Source organism: Elgaria multicarinata, chromosome 18 (assembly GCF_023053635.1).
Source record: "Elgaria multicarinata webbii isolate HBS135686 ecotype San Diego chromosome 18, rElgMul1.1.pri, whole genome shotgun sequence".
Taxonomy (NCBI): Eukaryota; Metazoa; Chordata; class Lepidosauria; order Squamata; family Anguidae; genus Elgaria; species Elgaria multicarinata.
Genome location: NC_086188.1, coordinates 13,150,021 through 13,168,790, shown reverse-complemented (window position 1 = coordinate 13,168,790; position 18,770 = coordinate 13,150,021). Strand labels below are relative to the sequence as shown.

The following is an 18,770-nucleotide window of genomic DNA, read 5'->3' as shown; positions in this document are numbered from 1 at the left end:
TGGAGAGCAATTACCCAGTTGAAGCATCACTTCCTCCACCTTGTTCAGGTCCAGAGGTTTGCAGCTGATACAGACCTCACAGGTCCTTCAGAGATGTGGTGGAACCAACAGAGTGTAACTGTCCTTCCTGTGTGTGTGTGTGTGTGCATATCCATAATCCTCTAGTGCCTGGAGACTGTTGTTAAAAGTAAGATGTTTGCATAAAGGGGCTACTCTCTTGATTCCTGGGGATTTAAGAGGGTCTGGGAGCGTGCTTTGGGTAGACTAGCTCATCAGATTTCCCAAGAATGGCCCAGGCTCTGCTGCTCCTCACAGTCCTGGTTTCCATTGGTGAGATAAATTCAGTTTGTGGAAAGCAAAAACCGGACTTGAAAATCCTGAGCTTTGCAAATGCTTGGTGTTGCTACGGGCTAAATCCTTTTCATTAGCAATGACCTTATCCTGATTTTTCTCCCCTTCAGGTCTCAGTGTCCAGCAACTGCAGACACTGAAGGACCCAGAATTCGTGGCTCTGGGTGGGACGGTCACCCTGTCTTGCAGATACAATAGTGGAAACATTGGTGATAGCAATTACCCTTTGTGGGTGCAGCAGAAGCCTGGGAGTAAACCACGGTTGGTGATGCACCACACCAGCACCAGACCATCTGATGTCCCAGCCCGTTTCTCTGGTTCCAAGTCAGGAAATATGATGTCTTTGACCATTACGGGGGCCCAGGTAGAAGATGAAACAGTGTATTACTGTTGTGTGAACCCTGGGGGCTCATGGCACAGCCATTCATTCACATGGGGAAGTGAGACAAAAACCTTCTCATTCTTTCTTTGTGCTCTCTGTTCATCACCAGAAGTCGATCTGAGCGAACAGAAATACTGGGGGCAGAGTTGAAATGAAGATTCAAAAATTTTAGGAAAGCAATGAAGCATTCTTTTTTCCTTTTTCTTTCAAATCTTAAATATGATTTACTTCTAAAATTGATATTCCCATTTTCAATGTGATTGGTAGTTACTACACTATACCACATTAGAGATTTTCCACTGCTTGGCTGCACTGTGTCCAGAAAAGAGCCCGTCTTATGGGAACATCTGTGATTCATTACAATGCTGAAACAATGTCCTTGCAGTTGACTTTTGTCCACTTTTAAGAAGGTCCATGCTGGATCAGACCAAGCGTCCGTTTCGTCCAGCAATTTGTTCACACAGTGGCCAACCAGCTGTCCATCAGGGACCCAAAAGCAGGACACAGTGCAACAGCACCCTCCCACCCATGTTCCCCAGCCACTGATGGAAATAGGCTTGCTGTCTTGTCAAGGGGTGTTGAACCTGTTGCCCAAATGTCATTTCTGGCCCACCTGGCATACCAATTCTGGCCACGCCCCTTCTCCAAGCATGGCTCTTCTTATGTTCTTACTTTGACTGGTATTGGTCCTCTGGGAAATAGGATCAAAATAAAGGTGGCTCTATTAATACGATTGATCTTTATGGGCTTTTTGAAGTCGATTGCAGTCCTGGAAACCCCCCCCCCCACACACACACCTGATGTGTGTTTACATGGGACTTTAACACACTTCATGGTCATTTCTAAAAATCTAAAATCCTGCACCTGCTATCAGGGCCGGTGCCAGACTATTTTGCGCCCTAGGCAAGGTGAGCTACTTGCACACACCCATACACCCAAAATTGCACAGAAGTCCAAACGTGTGCGCGGAGTGGAGAGCTGGGACTGGCTCACTTTGATTTGGGACTGAGCCATCTGGAATTCACCGGGACTTACTTCCGTGCGAACGCAACCCACTATGCATCCTGGCGTCCCGATCCCCTCCGCACATTTACTCAGGGGAATAAGGCTTCCGAGTAAGGTGGCATAGGTGGATCGGTCCGCACTGGTGCCTCCCGGTGCAACGCTTTCTCTGATGCAAGTCCCATTGATCCATGCGTGCAGGATCAGGAAGCAGGAGAGTTTGCCTTGTGAGGAGTCCACAAGTCCCTAGCTTTCCTGGGGGAAGGGAGAGCGAGTCCCGCTTGCCCGCCTGCCTGGACATCGCAGCCTGTTTGAGGAGATAGGTGAGGCGACCTGCTGCCCTTTCCGCGGGAGTAAGGCAGAGGCTGGCTTGGGCCAGGGTCGAGCTCGCCACGTGCCTTTTTTTCATCTCCTGGTGGTGGCCTCCTGGCTCTGGGAGGGTGGCTTCCGGGTGGCTAGAGCGGCTCTGGGAGGGCGGCTTCCAGGCGGAAGTCCGAACATGGAGCCCCCACTCCCACCCCAGCATCCCTGGCTTCGCTTTGGCTGGGCGGGCGCAGGGCGCCATCTCACCTGCCCAGGCCTAGCTGAATCCTCAGGCTGGCCCGGGCTGGCTCACAGCCAATAATCCGCATGACTGCTGCGCTGTGCAGCACCCCTCTTAGCTTGGCACTCTAGGCGGCCGCCTGAGTGGCCTCTATGGTAGCACCTCCCCTGCCTGCTATTTGCAGCAGAAAACAAGTTTATTCTGTTGTGCCTGCCAGGGATAGTATAAATCTCTGATGAATGTGAATTCATGCAGTTATTAGAAGGGGGGATTTCAGGCTCAGTTAACAATCCCAAGCCACAGAATTCACAAATGATCACATGACAAATTACAAGTCTGAAAAAGTAATGAACCCGCAGAGCTTGAACCAACATCCAAAGATGTTGCACGTCCACCTATCAAGGATGTTGTATTAGCAGATTTCCTGCAGCAGAAATGGGTTGGACTGAATGACTTTTGAAGTCCCTTCCATCCCCCATCAGTGACTACTACACTTGCAAATATCATGGAATTTTTTTTAAAAAAAGATGTTGCACTTATTTTAACCCCCACCGCCATTTTTTAAATCCCTTTATTGGTTGGTGGGAGGGACAAAGCATTGCTTAACCCACCATCTTCAGTTCCAGAGATCTGCAGCTGATACAGACCTTGCCGGTCTTTCAGAGGCATGGTGTGACAACCAGAATGTGGTGTATGTGTGTGTTTCTGTACTCTCTAGGGCCTGGAGACAGTAGTTAAGAAGTCAGGTATTTGCATAAAGGGTCTGTTCTCAGGACTCCTGGGGATTTAAGAGAGACTTGGAAGAGGATAATAGGATATCCATTTGTTTTTTTAGGTAGACGACCCCATCATATTCCCCCAGAATAGCCCAGGTGCTGCTCTTCTTCACAGTCCTGGTCTCCGTTGGTGAGGGAAATTCATTTTGCTGGAAGGGATAAACCGGACTTGAAAATCCTGAGCTTTGCAAATGCTTGGTTTTGCTGCAATGTCAAGCAGTTTAATCAACAACCTGTTAACCTGTTTTTGATTTGCTTTCAGGCTCCAGTGTCCAGCAGCTGCAGACGCTGAAGGACCCAGAATTTGTGGCTCTGGGTGGGACGGTCACCCTGTCTTGCAGATACAACAGTGGAAATATTGGGGATAACAATTACCCTTTGTGGGTGCAGCAGAAGCCTGGGAGTCAACCACGGTTGGTGATGCACCACACCAGCACCAGACCATCTGATGTCCCAGCCCGTTTTTCTGGTTCCAAGTCAGGAAATGTGATGTCTCTGACCATTACGGGGGCCCAGGTAGAGGATGAAGCTGTGTATTACTGTTGTGTGTACTTTGGGGGGGTGTTGCACAGACATTCATTCAGATGGGGAAGTGAGACAAAAACCGTCTCTTTCTTTCTGTGCTGTCTTTGTTCATCAACAGAGGTTGAACTGAGCTAACAGAAATACCGGGAGCAGAGTTGAAATGAAGATTTAAAAATATTAGGAAACCGATCAAGCATTCTTTTTCTTTTTTCTTTCAAAACTTAAACATGGTTTAATTCTGAAATTGATAGTCCCATTTTCAATGTGATTGGTAGTTACTACACTATACTTCATTAGAGATATTCCACGCCTTGGCTGCACTGTGTCCAGAAAAGAGCCCGTCTTATAGAAACATCTGTGACTCATTACAATGCTGAGACAATTGTCCTTCCAGTGGACTTTTGTCCACTTTTAAGAAGGTCCATGCTGGATCAGACCATGCGTCCATTTTGTCCAGCAATTTGTTCACACAGTGGCCAACCAGCTGTCCATCAGGGACCCAAAAGCAGGACACAGTGCAACCAAACCCTCCCATCCATGTTCCCCAGCCAGTGATGTATATAGGCTTTCTGTCTTGTCAAATGGGTTGGACTGGATGACCTTTGAAGTCCCTTCCATCTCTTATTCTTTCAAACAGCGTGGAAAAAAAACATCATATGCCCTGTACTCTACAAGTCCTTTAAATGTATGAAGATTAAATGAAGTCTGCAATGAAACTCAAATTGATTATGTTAACCTCTGTTAGGGCAACATTTAAGTACTTTACAGTCAACAGGAGGAACATAAATAGGTGCTAAAGTCTTCCATTCAAATAAAGAGAAATGAAAATGCTGATTTTTGTGATTTTGCATTATGTTTAAAAACAGACATCGTTTGATGCCTGTATCCCAGCACTGATCAGTAGAGGGAGATGTTGGTTCTATTTCCTTTCTTTCAGCAGAATTTGAGCATGAAGAACCGTTGTACCTCAGTGTGATGTGCTGTGGATACATGATAACACATTCTCTGCTTTCTTGTTCAGTTCATATAGAGAGGGTGAATGAATGAAACCTCTCTCTGCAATGCCATATAGCCTGGGAGACAAACTCTCATCAGTCCCAATGTTAGAAACATTGAAAATATATAACTGAAACCATTTTTCTCCTAATAGTTCATGCCATAATTTGAACCTTAGTAGTATTATACAGGACAAACACACACACACACACACACACACACACACACACACACACACACACACTACAAGCCAATCAATATTCTTTGTTTAGTGATGCACAAAACTGAGTTCATTGGGACTTATTTCCATGTAAATTGTATAGGTCTTCAGCCTTAGGGAGAAATCAGTTTTCTGGCTCCAAGCTCATCGATTGCGGTCTGAGCTTGGAGCCAGGGAACCATGCTCCCCTCCCGCTCCCCCTCGAGAACCACAGTGGCTTCCCCGGTACCCATTTTTCAGACATTTGGCAGATGTAGAGCCCTCATCTGTGACTACTACACCTGCAAATATAATTGAATTCTGACTGAGGCTTTAGCTAGGCCTAAGGTTTATCCTGGGATCTTCCCGGGGTCATCCCTGTTCATGTAAATGACACACAGGATATCCCGGGAGCAGGCAGGGAAGATCCCGGGACGATCCCGGGATAAACCTTAGGTCTAGCTAAGGCCATAGGGGGGGGGGGGGACGATGTTGCACATATTTTAACACCTCCCTCCATAGCCATTTTTAAAATCCCAATGTTAATCAGTGGGAGGCACTAAGCTTGGTACCAGAGTCAAAACAGATGGCCTCCAAATCAATGTAAGCGAAATCAGGCCATTTTTGGAAGTGCCGAGTCAGGGTCTGAGTTCGATCAACTCATCGTGTTTTTCACTCTCCTTTACCGTCTTTTTTGTCTTGTTTCGTCCCTCCTAGGAGAGGGTGGGCTGGGCTTCTGGCAGGCCTACCCAGTTGTATTTTAAGATGCCTTTTTTTAATGGTGCGCTGCTTTAATGATGCACTGGTTTTAAACATTTGAATTAGTTTTTATGTATTTTATGGCGTTTTATTTGTGTTGTACCCTGCCTCGATCCAGAGGGAGAGGCGGGTAACTAAATTATTATTATTATTATTATTATTATTATTATTATTATTATTATTATTATTTAGGATATAGGTTTTCTATGATAGTCAGAGTTACTGTATACCTGACGTGGTTCATCAGTGGCCAACAGGTGTCACTGTTGCTCTTTCCACAGTTTCTGTCCTAGTACTTAAGAGAAACAGACTTACAGACCTGATACTGTGAAACAGAACTTTCCTTTCCATCAGTTGAGGGAGGAAGGAGAACAGAAAGATTGGAGAAAGACCCTGGGGCAGCCTCTGCTGAAATAGCCCCACTAAAGAGGATTCCATCCCCCACCTTTCACCCTTGAAGTAGTCTCTTTCGCTGCTGATCAGCATTCAATGTTAGCAAATTTCTCTTACTGTTTACCCAAAATCTACCTCTCTGCAATTATTTAGGGTGACCCTATGGAAAGGAGGACAGGGCTCCCGCATCTTTAACAGTGGTATAGAAAAGGGAATTTCAGCAGGTGTCGTTTGTAGGCATGCAGCACCTGGTGAACTCTTCATCACAACAATTAAAGCTGTAGGAGCCCTGTCCTTTTTCCATATGGTCACCCTACTACAATTTCCAGCCAATGGTTCTAGTCCGGGCCTTTGGAATGACAGAGAACAAACCTATTCCATCATCTGCAAGAACGAAATATTCTCCCCACATGTCCTGTTTTCTTCGCTCTGGCTTCATATTTTCTTAGCCTGACTCTTGGGGTTAAAACAAACATGCAAACAAGCAAACAAACCAGGTCTAGGTCTTGACCCCGGGTTCTAACCATGCAATTTAAGCTTTGCTTCCCCTACCATCCTCAGTTCCAGAGATTTGTAGCTGATACAGACTTTGCTGGTCCATCAGAGGCATGGTGAGACCAGCAGACTGTAGCTGCCCTTCCCGAATGTATATTTCTGTACTCCCTAGGGCCAGTAGTAGTTAAGAAGTAGTTAAGACAGTAGTTAAGAAGTCAGGTATTTGCATACAGGGTCTGTTCTCATGACTCCTGGGGATTTAAGAGAGACATGGAAGAGGCTAATGGGATATCCTTTTGTGTTTTAGGTAGACAACCCCGTCATATTCCCCCAGAATGGCCCAGGCTCTGCTTCTCTTCATCCTCTTGGTCTCCATTGGTGAGGGAAAATCAATTTGATGGAATGGATAAACTGGACTTGAAAACCCTGAGCTTTGCAAATGCTTGGTGTTGCTGCAATGTCAAGCGGTTTAATAAACTATTAACCTGCTTTTGTTTTGCCTTCAGGTCTCAGTGCCCAGCAGCTGCAGACGCTGAAGGACCCAGAATTTGTGGCTCTGGGTGGGACGGTCACCCTGTCTTGCAGATACAGCAGTGGAAATATTGGTGATAACAATCACCCTTGGTGGTTGCAGCAGAAACCTGGGAGTAATCCCCGGTTGGTGATGTACACCACCAGTACCAGACCATCTGATGTCCCAGCCCGTTTCTCTGGTTCCAAGTCAGGAAATGTGATGTCCCTGACCATTACGGGCGCCCAGGTGGAAGATGAAGCTATGTATTCTTGTTGCGTGCAAACTGGGAGTATATGGCACAGCCATTCGTTCAGATGGGGAAGTGAGACAAAAACCTTCTCTTTCTTTCTTTGCTCTCTTTGTGCATGAACAGAAGTTGAACTGCACCAAACAGAAGGAAAGTAATCCATGATTATTTCTCTCTCTTCTGTTTTCTCTCAACTCATGAATGTGGCATTCAAATCTAAGATAAAGAACATCAGAAGAGCCCTGCTGGATCAGACCAAAGGTCCATCTAGTCCAGCATATTGTGGCCAAGCAGATACTCAAGGCAATCCCATAAGGAGGAAATGAGTGCAACACCACTCTCCACCCATCTTCCCCAGAAACTGGTGTACATAGCCACATGGGCTATGTACACCAGTACACTGTACACTGGTCCTAGAGGTAGTACATACAGCCAAAAGGACTAGTTGCCATTGCTAGCCTTCTCCTCCATGGAGTTTTCCTGTGTGCTATGTGAAGAAGAACCTAGACTTGTAACCCAGGGTTTGTTCTTGGGTCAGAACTCTGAGTTGACTCCCCCCCAACAAACCAGAACATTATTAGATTGTAAGCCTATGCGGCAGAGTCTTGCTATTTACTGTTTTACTCTGTACAGCACCATGTACATTGATGGTGCTATATAAATAAATAATAATAATAATAATAATAATAATAATCTGGATTGGACATCACAATCAACAACCAATTGATGGCATGTCCTTGGCTTGTTTAGCTCTGCCCAGTTATAGTGAGAGTGGGTGGTAGGAGCCAGCACAGTCTCTTGCTCCTGCTCAGTCAGCACTATCCATGGTTTAAACAACCCATGGGTAGTCATGATGTGCAAACTGGACCACTGTCAGACTTCAAATGTTGAGATAAAACACCATCAATGTAAAACACTATAACACATGACAAAACAACTAATATTCAAAAGCCCCGTCACACACCATCAAATAAATGTTCTTGGGATGAGAAGAACAAGCTCTTAACCTGGGACTGAAGAAGTGACAATGCTGGTGCCAGGCAGGACTCAGTGGGGAGAGCATCCCACAACAGGGGGCCACCAATTGAAAGTCTCTCTTCCTTGTTGACTTACTCAGAAGCTCCCTCTGAGTGTGTGTGTGTGTGTGTGTGTTAGAGTGATGTGTGTGTGTGTATCTGCAGGCGTGTGTGTGTTCAGGCATGTGTAACCCATGAGCTCTGAGCCACATCTGGTCCTCAGGACCAGAAAAGGTTGGACATCACTGCTATAGAACAACCTGATGGGGCCTTCTTTTCTCCCAGTATGCACACGATCCATTCACAGCCGAATGGATAAGAACACGCTGGATTATGCAGTGACGTTTCAGGCTAAAGACTCTTCCTTCCTTGGTGGAGACAGAGGTGGGTTGGGGACAATGCAAGCTCACCCCCGTAAGGCCTTAAGGGCGTGGTGGAGTGAGCCAGAAACTCCTTGAGACTTCTCTGGGGAAAACAAATATATATATAAATATAACTGAAATTATTTGTTTCCAAGTGCTTCTGACTAAATCACCAAGGGGGACGTTTGTGCATTTATTGCAGAACTGGAAAGGATGGTTATGTAGTAGCCAATGGACAGGAAGCACATTTGCATGGATTTGCATTCTCCAGCGTTATGGTCTTAAGGAAGACCAGGAGGGCCATATCTAGAGAACTGTTTGCTGTCGGAAGTCCAAACGCTCCCATATCTCTACCATGGCTTTGACTCCTCTCCTCTTCCTCCTCTTTACTTACTGCACAGGTAGAGAAGAACTTGACTTTTCCTTACAAGACCCCCTCCTCTGATTCATGCTAGCTTTTGCTTTTATTGTGACAAACTCCGAGAAGAAGATCCTCCTCTGATGCTGCTGCTTGCTCACAGCTTCCCTTCCCTGTTCTCTCAGCTTGATGGAACAAACATCTAATTGATGTCGGCCTCTCTCCATTCTTTTCTTCCTTCCAGGAGCATTTGGCCAATTCACTTTGACTCAGCCGCCCTCTCTGTCAGCATCCCTTGGAGAAACAGTCAGGATCTCTTGTTCCAAAAGCAGTGGAAATATCGGAGAGTACTACTCATCCTGGTATCAACAGAAGCCTGGCAGTGCCCCCAAGCTGATTATCTATCAGCACAGCAGCAGACCCTCTGGAATCCCAGAGCGATTCTCCGGTTCCATTCACATTTCGTCCAGCTCTGCCACCTTAACCGTCTCTGGCATTCAAGCAGAAGATGAAGCCGGTTATTACTGTGCATCCTATGCAGGCAGCGGCAAGTACACAATGCTACGACCACACGGGGAAGTGAGACAAAAACCTCCTCGCAGCTGATGGGGATTGATTTGCATTGTTTGCAGCCAGTTGCTACTTCAACCAGGAATGAGTGAATCAACAAAACTCATAGAATCATAGAATAGTAGAGTTGGAAGGGGCCTATAAGGCCATCGAGTCCAACCCCCTGCTCAATGCAGGAATCCACCCTAAAGCATCCCTGACAGATGGTTGTCCAGCTGCCTCTTGAAGGCCTCTAGTGTGGGAGAGGCCACAACCTCACCAGGCAACTGATTCCATTGTCGTACTGCTCTAACAGTCAGGAAGTTTTTCCTGATGTCCAGCCAGAATCTGGCTTCCTGTAACTTGAGCCATTATGCCATGTCCTGCACTCTGGGATAAACTCGGGTCTATCTAGTCCAACACTCCGTTCACACAGTGGCCGTCCAGGAACAAAGGTGTAACAGCACCCTATGGCCCATGTTCCTCAACAAGTGCTGTATATTGGCTTACTGAGGTCTGGCTGCTCTAAAAATAAGCTTTGGAAGAGGTTCAGTTAAAATGTGGCAAACACATGATATTGTCAGCAGGGGTCACCATTGTCACATTTTCGTACTTTCCTTAGGGTACAATCCATTGTGACAGGAAAACCATGGCTGGCTGGGAAATGCTGAGAGTTGCAGGACTTTTTTCTTTCTTTCTAAACTTCCATAGGTTTGTCCCTTGAAGTGCAAACAAAACCAGAAAAAGATATATTACTATACAATGCAATCAATTTCTCCCGTCTTCCTTATCAGATTTTCTCCCTTTGCCAGATTTTGTTAAATTTCAAGCTCATGGACACAAGTGAGTGGAAACTTTTTAAAAAGCAGTTTAGCTGCAGGGCTCTTGAATTCCTAGCCTTTGGAATTAATTCTCTCTCTCTCTCTCTCTCTCTCTCTCTCTCTCTCTCTCATGTCCTTGACTCAGCCTTTTGAAGTAAGGAATGTTATCTCACTCCCTTTTTTATTTATTCATCTTGTTGGAGGTTGTGAATCAGTTAAGAGCAAAACAAGGGAAAGAGAATGGATTTCATGCTCTTAACAGACCCATTAGTTAGGTGATGTGCACAGGGCAGGCGCTGCCATAGAGGCAGCTCAGGTGGTGGCCTAGAGCGCCAAGCACAGGAGGGCACAGAACGGCGCACCCGGAAGTTGCTCTCCAAGAGCGGCTTCTGGGGGCGCTGTTCCAATGCCACCCCCCCGGCTGCCCCCCAACCCCAGCGTCCTGGCTTCGAAGCTAGCACCCGGCCGGAAGCCGCTCCTGGCTTCGAAGCCAGGACACTGGGGTTGGGGGGCGGCAGCTTCAGAACAACGCACCAGGAAGCCACTTCCGGGCGCACCACTTCGAAGCCTCCGCCCCGCCCCCCAACCCCAGCATCCTGGCTTCAAAGCCAGGAGCGGTAGTGGGGGGCGGGGCAGAGACTTCAGTACGGCGCGCCTGCCTAGGGCGCAAAATAGTCTAGCGCCGGCCCTGGATATGCATATGGTAAAGTGGCCTATAATATGGTTAGTTCCGGCTTTACTAAAACCTTGGAGCTGGGTGGGACCATAGCTAGACAGGGCTTTATCTCGGGGAAATCCCTGGGATCGTCCCTGTGGGTTCACATCAGGGAGGGATGATCCTTCCCTTGCCCTGGGATCTCGCCCTAGCCTTTGAACCCGTTCTTTCTGCGGTCTCGAGCTGATCCCGAGACCACGGAACGTGTCTGTGGGCGTCGCAGTTTGTCCTGGCTCCTTGCGGTTACTCGTGAGGAGCTGGGAGCCAGGCGAGCCTCGTCGGGGAGATCATGCCATAATTGGGGGCCACCACTGAAAAGACCCTCTCCCTTGTTGCCATCCTCCGAGCTTCCCTCGGAGTAGGCACTCGGAGGAGGACCTTAGATGTCGAGCGCAGTGAATGGGTAGGTTCATGTCAGGAGAGGCGTTCCGTCAGGTATTCTGGTCCTAAGCATTGTAAGGCTTTATAGGTCACTGGCCTATAAAGTCGCTGGCCCAAAGCCACCCAGTGAGTTTCATGGCTGAATGGGAACCAGAACCCGGGTCTCCTGGGAGCCAGTCCAACACACGAACCACTACGCCACACTGGCTCTCAATCTGCCCTAGATTTCAAAACCTAGATTTTGAAACAGCCCTGGCAATGTCTTTAAATGAAGTGGCGTCCGTAAGAGCTTTCAGGACTGGGACCCCAATTTAAAAAAAAAGGAGGAGGAGAAAAGGAGATGAATGCAGAGTTGCAAGCTAAGGGCAAGGGCAGCGGCTTCACCTTTGCACTGCACATGTGTGAGAAGATCCAGAAACCTACTAATTTTGACCCTTGGCGGCTGCTGTGGTCAGCTTGCAATTGTGATTGTGTTTGCTTTGGTGTGCTAGGGAAGTGCAAAGCAGCCGGGACTGCAGCAGCATGGTAAGCAGACATGGGTGGGTTGTGGTTTTTTTTGCATTGTGCTGGGGTGAAGGGTGTGATGCAGACCACGGCTTATTTTCTTGCTGGAAGGAAGGTTGCTTTTAGTGTTCAGTGCTGTGACACGGTTCTAGAAAGGTTTCCCAATGCTCTCCCTGGGTATCTGTTCCCTGTGTTGGAGTTCAGCTTTCTAGACCCAGAGTGTTTCTGAACATATGCAGGGAAATATCCAGGTACTGCATATCACTGCCATTCATAACTGGTCCCACAGACAGTGGTACACTTCCCGAAATGATGCTCTGAGACATAAGTGTCTCTGGAGAGTGTACTTTATGGAAGCCTGTTCTCCGAATGCATTTATCAGGAAGGGATTCGCACTCTGCATATGCCCAGATGCACTTGCTAAAATATGTTGACTTTTAAAATAATGATAAGAATCCATGTGTTTCAGTATACAGAGCTGATTCTAAGCCAAGCATTTGATGACACTAGATGTTTACGGGGGCAGGAATACCAGATCAGAGTGTATGAAATTTCCAGTCATGCCTGAGCCCCAGTATCTCTCTTTTCACTTGGTTACTGGGAAGTTGCTGTTTGCTTACTGACAGTAAGAGCTTTACCCTAAAATGTGTTGATTTTTTTTAAATGGCCCTCCTCCAATTTGCCTTTTCTCTTTGGCCCTGCCCAGTGCTGGAATGGATCCCCAAAGAGCGTCTCCAAAATTGAATTTGTCCCTTGGGCTGATTCTTGTGCTAGAGAGAGGGAAGTCCCATTTAGCTTAGAGGCATTTACAGCAAAGAGACTCTGTAAACTGGACAGGAAAAGAAAACAACGCCCTGGATATGGTTAAGATCACACACATTCCTTTTTCTTATCATGTGATGGGCTCACAAGGTTGCAGCCAGTCCTGTTCTTGTAACTGCATACCTGTTTGTAGAACTGGGGCGATAAAAAGATAGGAGTTGACAGAACAATGCCCTGGATCAAAGGTTTGGGGTTTATTTGGTGACAGAATAAGCCTCCAGTAGCTTTAAGCCTGAGAAGTCTTGGACCAGATCTCGGTCTCTGTCTCTCTCTCTCTCTGAAAAGCAAGGGAAATGAATGCAGTTGTGAAATACTACAAATTCCCTGCATTAGAAAGAAAAAAAGGAAAAAATCCATACAGGTTTGCCTGTCTTAAAGACGCAACCCTGTTCATGTTCGGACAGGGGGGGAAAAGTCCCACAAGTCCCAGAATCCCCCAGCCAGCTACGCAGGACTTTATTCTGTCTAAACACGCATAGGATTGCTCCCTAAAGATGTGTATTAAACAGGGTGGATTTGATTTAAATCAATTTGATTTAAATCATGATTTAAATCACTACTCAGAAAGTCTCGATTTAATCATGTGACTCCACCCCCCCAAAAAAGTGCACTCTTCCTCGCTGTTTTGCCTTTTAACCCCCCACCAGTGGAATCCAGTCCCCGTGAGCTTTTTCCAAAATAGAATCCAGACTATGAAAGAAGTATAAGAACTTCCTCACACCAGGGTTATACTGTGCAATCACTGTGAATTGTGTGCGAAGGATTCCGAAGTTTCCCAGCTTATAATCTGCTTTGACTGTGAAGCACTGCCATGCATCCTGCTTTAATTGCGCTTCAAAGGCAAAAGACCCGACTTACTTTGGTACTACTTTTGGAGCGAATCATTTGTTGTTTTCCGAGCGGCCACTGGGGGCGCAGGAGCAGGACTTGATCTGTTTAAAGAAAAATTAAACAAATTCTTACATTTGTGTAAGTTTTAAAGATAAAGTCATCAAAATTGGCACAGTAATAGATATTAAGGAGGGCTTTCAGCATACTAAATTTGATTTGGATTGGGTCATCCATTGATTTTTTAATTATTTTTTTTACATTTCTCCCCCTTAAACCCTTTCCTGGTATGCAAAGGATCTTAGGAGCGCTGCCGCCCGGGGTGTGATTTAGCTAGCAACAACAACAATGACAACTTTACACTCTGGGGATAATTCGAGGGAAACGGGTACGTGGGATGAAGCTATAATACTCCTGCTTTAAAATGTTCTGAAATGTATATTGTTTAAAACAAGAGCAACCACCCATGGAATGTCATCCCTTCCTTTACCCCAGCGATTGAGTTTTAGAAATAGAATTGAAATCCAGATACAAACCCAGCCAAGATCTACACTACTGCACTGACAGCTGTTGGGGCCCATGACACATTCCATGTATCATTTCCAAACTGCTTTCAAAGTGTTATATCCTGCTTGGTGTAGATCTGGCCCCAGTCAAGTTTGGCTCTCCAAGAGTTGGGAAGTTCCTTGTTTCATCAATATCCCTCTTTGATTTTACCCTTCTCTCTTGCCCTCTGCTAAGTTGGTGCTGGTATTAGGAGACCTTCACATCCCGCATCGCTGCAACAGCCTCCCAGCCAAGTTCAAGAAGCTCCTGGTTCCAGGGAAGATCCAACACATCCTTTGCACTGGGAATCTCTGCACCAAGGAGAGCTATGAATACCTGAGGACGCTGGCCGGGGATGTCCATGTTGTCAGAGGAGACTTTGATGAGGTAGAGTGATGGTTCTCTAAGACCTGGTTACTAGTTTCCATGTGGACTGACCTACTGTATGTGTTGAAGGACTTTAAGGAGAAGAACCCTAGCTCAGTGGTGCTCCTAGTTCACCTGGTAGGCCTGGACTTCAAGGCCACAATTCCTGCAACCTCCCACACGCCACCCAGATAGCAGCAAACAATCTAGGCATGAACACCAATGGCCTGAGTTAATATAAAGCAATTTCATAAGTTCAAAGTCCGTATCAGGTCCAGCGTCCAGGATAGGCATGACTAGGCATCTGCTGAGGGCCCACACCCCAGCAGAAGCCTACTGATGAGATCTTCTCTTCTGTTCCTCTTCTTGATCTGGCCCAGACAATGGTGGTGGAAAGAAGGACCAGTCAATGCCACTGCCTGGTTCCTCACAGCCTCTCAATACCAGTCAAGTGGCAGAAAGGGTGAGAAAGAGGATGAGGATGAATAGCAGCTGGTGACAGTGGTGATGAGAAGAAGGTAGACAAACTCAGGGAGCAGCAGGACCAATCAAGTGTCTTGCCCAAGGGACCTTAAAAATCTGGAGCTAGACGATGAGACCCATAACTGTTGTTGGTTCAGATGTGTATTCATTGATTTATTTGTTACTTTTATGGCCATTTTATCTTCACAAGGACCCTGTAGGGTCAGGTGAAGTGAGCTTCATGGCCAAGTGGGGACTAGAACCTGGGTCTCCCTAATCCAGCGCTCTAACCACTACACCACACTCATCATGAGCTTGCATCATGGGTTTAGCTTCTCAAGATTTCCCTGGGGATAATTTGTTTTTTAAATGAAGGGGTTTTGGCAGGTATCTCTTAGCCCTGTGTATTGCTTAGCAACTAACCATGTTCTTCTTCAGGGCCTCAGTTACCCACAACAGAAAATTGTCACGGTCGGACAGTTTAGGATCGGTCTTATCCACGGCCATCAAGTTATTCCCTGGGGCGATCTGGCCAGCTTGGCAATCCTGCGGAGGCAGCTCAATGTAGACATCCTAATTTCGGGGCACACACACAAATTCGAGGCGTTGGAGCATGAAAATAAGTTCTACATCAACCCTGGATCGGCCACCGGGGCCTACAACGCCTTGGAAAGGTAGAGCAAGACCCTCTGGGGTAGCTTTCCTCAAACTCAAGATGTGTGTTGGACTAGTTCAGCATCTGAAAGAAATATGGAGGAAGCCACAGGGCCCCCCCGAGGGTGTTTTGTGGGAGAGGGAATGAGCATGTGTGAACACCGGTGTTACGGGAGCATAGCTGGGTGTCCCGGTGAGCACCCTAGCTGCTGCATTCTGCACCAGTTACAGCTTCTGAACCACACCCAAGGGTGGCCCCACATAGAGCACATTGCAGTAGTCTAATAGTGAGGCTATGAGTGCATGGATCACTGTGGCTGGGCTATCCCTATCCAGGAACGGGCATAGTTGACATACCAACTGAAAATGGTAATTGGCACTCTGGGTCATCTGGGTCTCCGGTGACAAAGATAAATCCGGGAGGACCTCTAACCTATAGGCCTGCTCCTTCAATATTTTCCCTGCCCCCAGGGTGGTTCACAGAAAAAGCTGGTATAATAATAAAAACCACAAGTAAAATAGAGAATTGGAAAGTAATTATATATAATAGAACTTGGGCCATAGCGAGACCTAAGGTTTATCCCTGGATCGTCCAGGGGTCAAACCTGTTCATCTAGGTGACACACAGGGGATCCAGTGCTCAGGCAGGGGCGAACCCTGGATGATCCCAGGATAAACCTGGGGTCTAGCTGTGGCCTTGGTCTCCTAATTCTCCAATGTGTGTGTTCATCATGACACTGCATCATGAGTTTGGTTTCTCAAGATTTTGCTTTGAAATAAATACAGGGGTGGGGGGTGGGGTAGAATTTGGTTTTTAAACAAAGGGGTTTGGCTAAGTATCTTTTACCTGTCATCCACTTAATAAAATCTCAAGTTTTATAAAGCTGGGAGGGTGGATTGCAAAGAGCTCTGCTTTGTGATGAAAGCATGTTAATCCGGGAGCTTTTATGGGAAGATGAGGCCATAAGGCAGCTGCCACCCATGACTGAGAAGCCTTCTCTTCCAATTTGCCACCTACGTCCAACGATGATGCCCGTTTGTGGGTTGGGGTTGATCTATGTTTCTCTCCTTCATGGTTCCAGAGGTGGGGAAAGTGAGGTGTGGATAGTTTGTTCTCAAAGTAGCAACCACAGGATTCTGGGAGAGTGCTTTCACAAGACTCCACTGTGCACAACTTCCCCGCCATCTTGGTTTGCACCAACCTTGATCACCTGATGATACCCATTGCCTTCCAAACGTTCAGGATGCAAATTAAGTCAGAACTCATTTGAAGTACAGTGTCCAGTTCTGGGTGCCACATTTTAAGAAGAATATGGACAAATTGGAAAGGGTTCAGAGGAGGGCGACTACTGGTAAATTCCTATGCACGTTTAGTCAGAAGAAGTCCTACAAATCCCAGCATGCCCCAGCCAGCCATATCTCAGCCAGCTGGGACTTATATCTTTCTAAACATGGATAGGATTGTGCATTAGGATGGAAAACAAGTTCTGTGTGGAAAGGGCTTAAGGAGCAGATTTTACCCTAGAAAAGAGAAGAATGAGGCAGGACATGATAGCAGTCTTCCAATCCCATAGAATCATAGCTTAGGAGAGAGAGCAGGAAGGGGCCTGTAAGGCCATCTCCTCCAACTCCCTGCTCAGTGCAGGAGTCCACCTTTAACGTATACCTAACAGATGGCTGTCCAGCTGCATCTTGAAGGCCTCTAGTGTAGAAGAGCCCATGACCTCCCTAGGTAACTGGTTTCATTGTCGTACTGCCCTAACAGTCAGGAGGTTTTTCCTGATGTCCAGCTGGAATCTGGCTTCCTGTAACTTGAGACCATTATTCTGTGTCCTGCACTCTTGGATGATTGAAAAGAGATCCTGGCCCTCCTCTGTGTGACAACCTTTCAAGTATTTGAAGAGTGCTATAATGTCTCCCCTCAATCTTCTCTTCTCCAGGCTAAACATGTCCAGTTCTTTCAGTCTCTTTTCATAAAGTTTTGTTTCCAGACCCCTGATCATCCTTGTTGCCCTCCTCTGAACCCCCTCCAGCTTGAATACATCCTTCTTGAAGTGTGGTGCCCAGAACTGGACACAATACTCAAGATGAGGCCTAACCAGGGCCAAATAGAGGGGAACCAGATGAGATATCACAAAGAGAGCAAGGACTTCTTCTCTTTGAGTTTCTTGCGTTGAGTAGGGGGTTGGAGGAGATGGCAACATGGATCCATTCAACTCCGTAATTCTATGTATGTGCGTTTATGTAATTTAATCCAAATTCTTTAGAATTCCATGGTAACCCTTTGAGCTACATATTCCTTGACTCAACAAGGGGGTAGGTTTTGGAGGTCCAAGTTCTGCATCATTATGGGTGATGGCTTACTGAGTTGTTGTTGTTGTTGTTGTAGTTGTTGTTTTACTTCTTTTATAACATTTCTAACGTAAATATTTTATTCCTTCTCCAGAAATATCATTCCTTCATTTGTTCTGATGGATATCCAATCCTCTACAGTTGTAACATATGTCTACCAACTTATTGGTGACGACGTGAAGGTGGAAAGGATTGAATACAAGAAGTCTTAAATCAAGATGTTTTCCATCGGATTTGTTTTGCCATGAACTGACTCGGTTTGCTCAAGGGAATTTCATGTAATGGAGAGCAGAGCAGAACTTTGCAGAAGCCTTTTTGTACTTGTAGCTGCTCAAGTTCTTTTGCACTGAAAATTCTGGGACCAATAAACAAATCTTGCAAAATAAGCTCTGTTTCAGCACTATATACACACTTGCTCATAGTTGGACATGCCCAAAGCTTATTTAATGGTGCACCATGGAGAAGAACATAGACTGTTCATGGTACATGAACTGTTCACATTTCTCTTTAGAATAAATGTGTGTCTGGAGGAGGAGATTTCAGGTTTAGTTTAAAGACTAGGAGATGGAGGTTGGAGAGATGGCATGCTGGAGTATTTGAGGAACATTTTAAAGGACTCCGGCCTATTGTAATCTATTGCATGCTTAGGAAAATGCTAGGACAGACTAGGAGCGTCTTTGCACTAAGGGGAAATCGTGTTGCTTACCTGAGAGTTTGTATTTCCCAGTTCTTTTGTCTAACTGTTATGGGCTGCATTGCATAGGCAGAGAGGGGTGACTAGGAGCTTTGAATTGAATACTTCCCTTCCCTTCCCTTCTATTGAGACAGTGCCATCTAGTGATGGAAGATCC

General features: G+C 46.3%; 2 protein-coding genes and 2 gene segments (V, D, J or C); all 4 read left to right on the top strand.

Moving 5' to 3' along the window:
* The first annotated feature begins 287 nt into the window (after nucleotides 1–287).
* LOC134410832 (immunoglobulin kappa light chain-like) lies at nucleotides 288–4,627 on the top strand. The gene is made up of 5 exons (XM_063144344.1): nucleotides 288–330; nucleotides 462–715; nucleotides 3,119–3,185; nucleotides 3,318–3,647; nucleotides 4,602–4,627. The coding sequence occupies exons 1-5, from the start codon at nucleotides 288–290 to the stop codon at nucleotides 4,625–4,627; spliced, it is 720 nt and encodes a 239-aa protein (XP_063000414.1).
* Nucleotides 4,628–6,742: 2,115 nt separating this feature from the next.
* LOC134410831 (immunoglobulin lambda variable 2-11-like) lies at nucleotides 6,743–7,341 on the top strand. The segment is given in 3 exon segments: nucleotides 6,743–6,800; nucleotides 6,929–7,225; nucleotides 7,310–7,341. Coding segments are annotated over 3 exon segments (372 nt in total).
* A 1,549-nt stretch (nucleotides 7,342–8,890) lies between these two features.
* Nucleotides 8,891–9,525, top strand: LOC134410830 (immunoglobulin lambda variable 6-57-like). The segment is given in 2 exon segments: nucleotides 8,891–8,962; nucleotides 9,164–9,525. Coding segments are annotated over 2 exon segments (408 nt in total).
* Nucleotides 9,526–14,265: 4,740 nt separating this feature from the next.
* Nucleotides 14,266–18,131, top strand: LOC134410723 (vacuolar protein sorting-associated protein 29-like; the record flags this gene model as incomplete). The annotated part of the gene is made up of 3 exons (XM_063144191.1): nucleotides 14,266–14,472; nucleotides 15,352–15,587; nucleotides 18,014–18,131. Coding segments are annotated over 3 exons (561 nt in total), but the record flags the coding sequence as incomplete, so codon positions are not given.
* Between the last annotated feature and the right edge of the window lie 639 nt (nucleotides 18,132–18,770).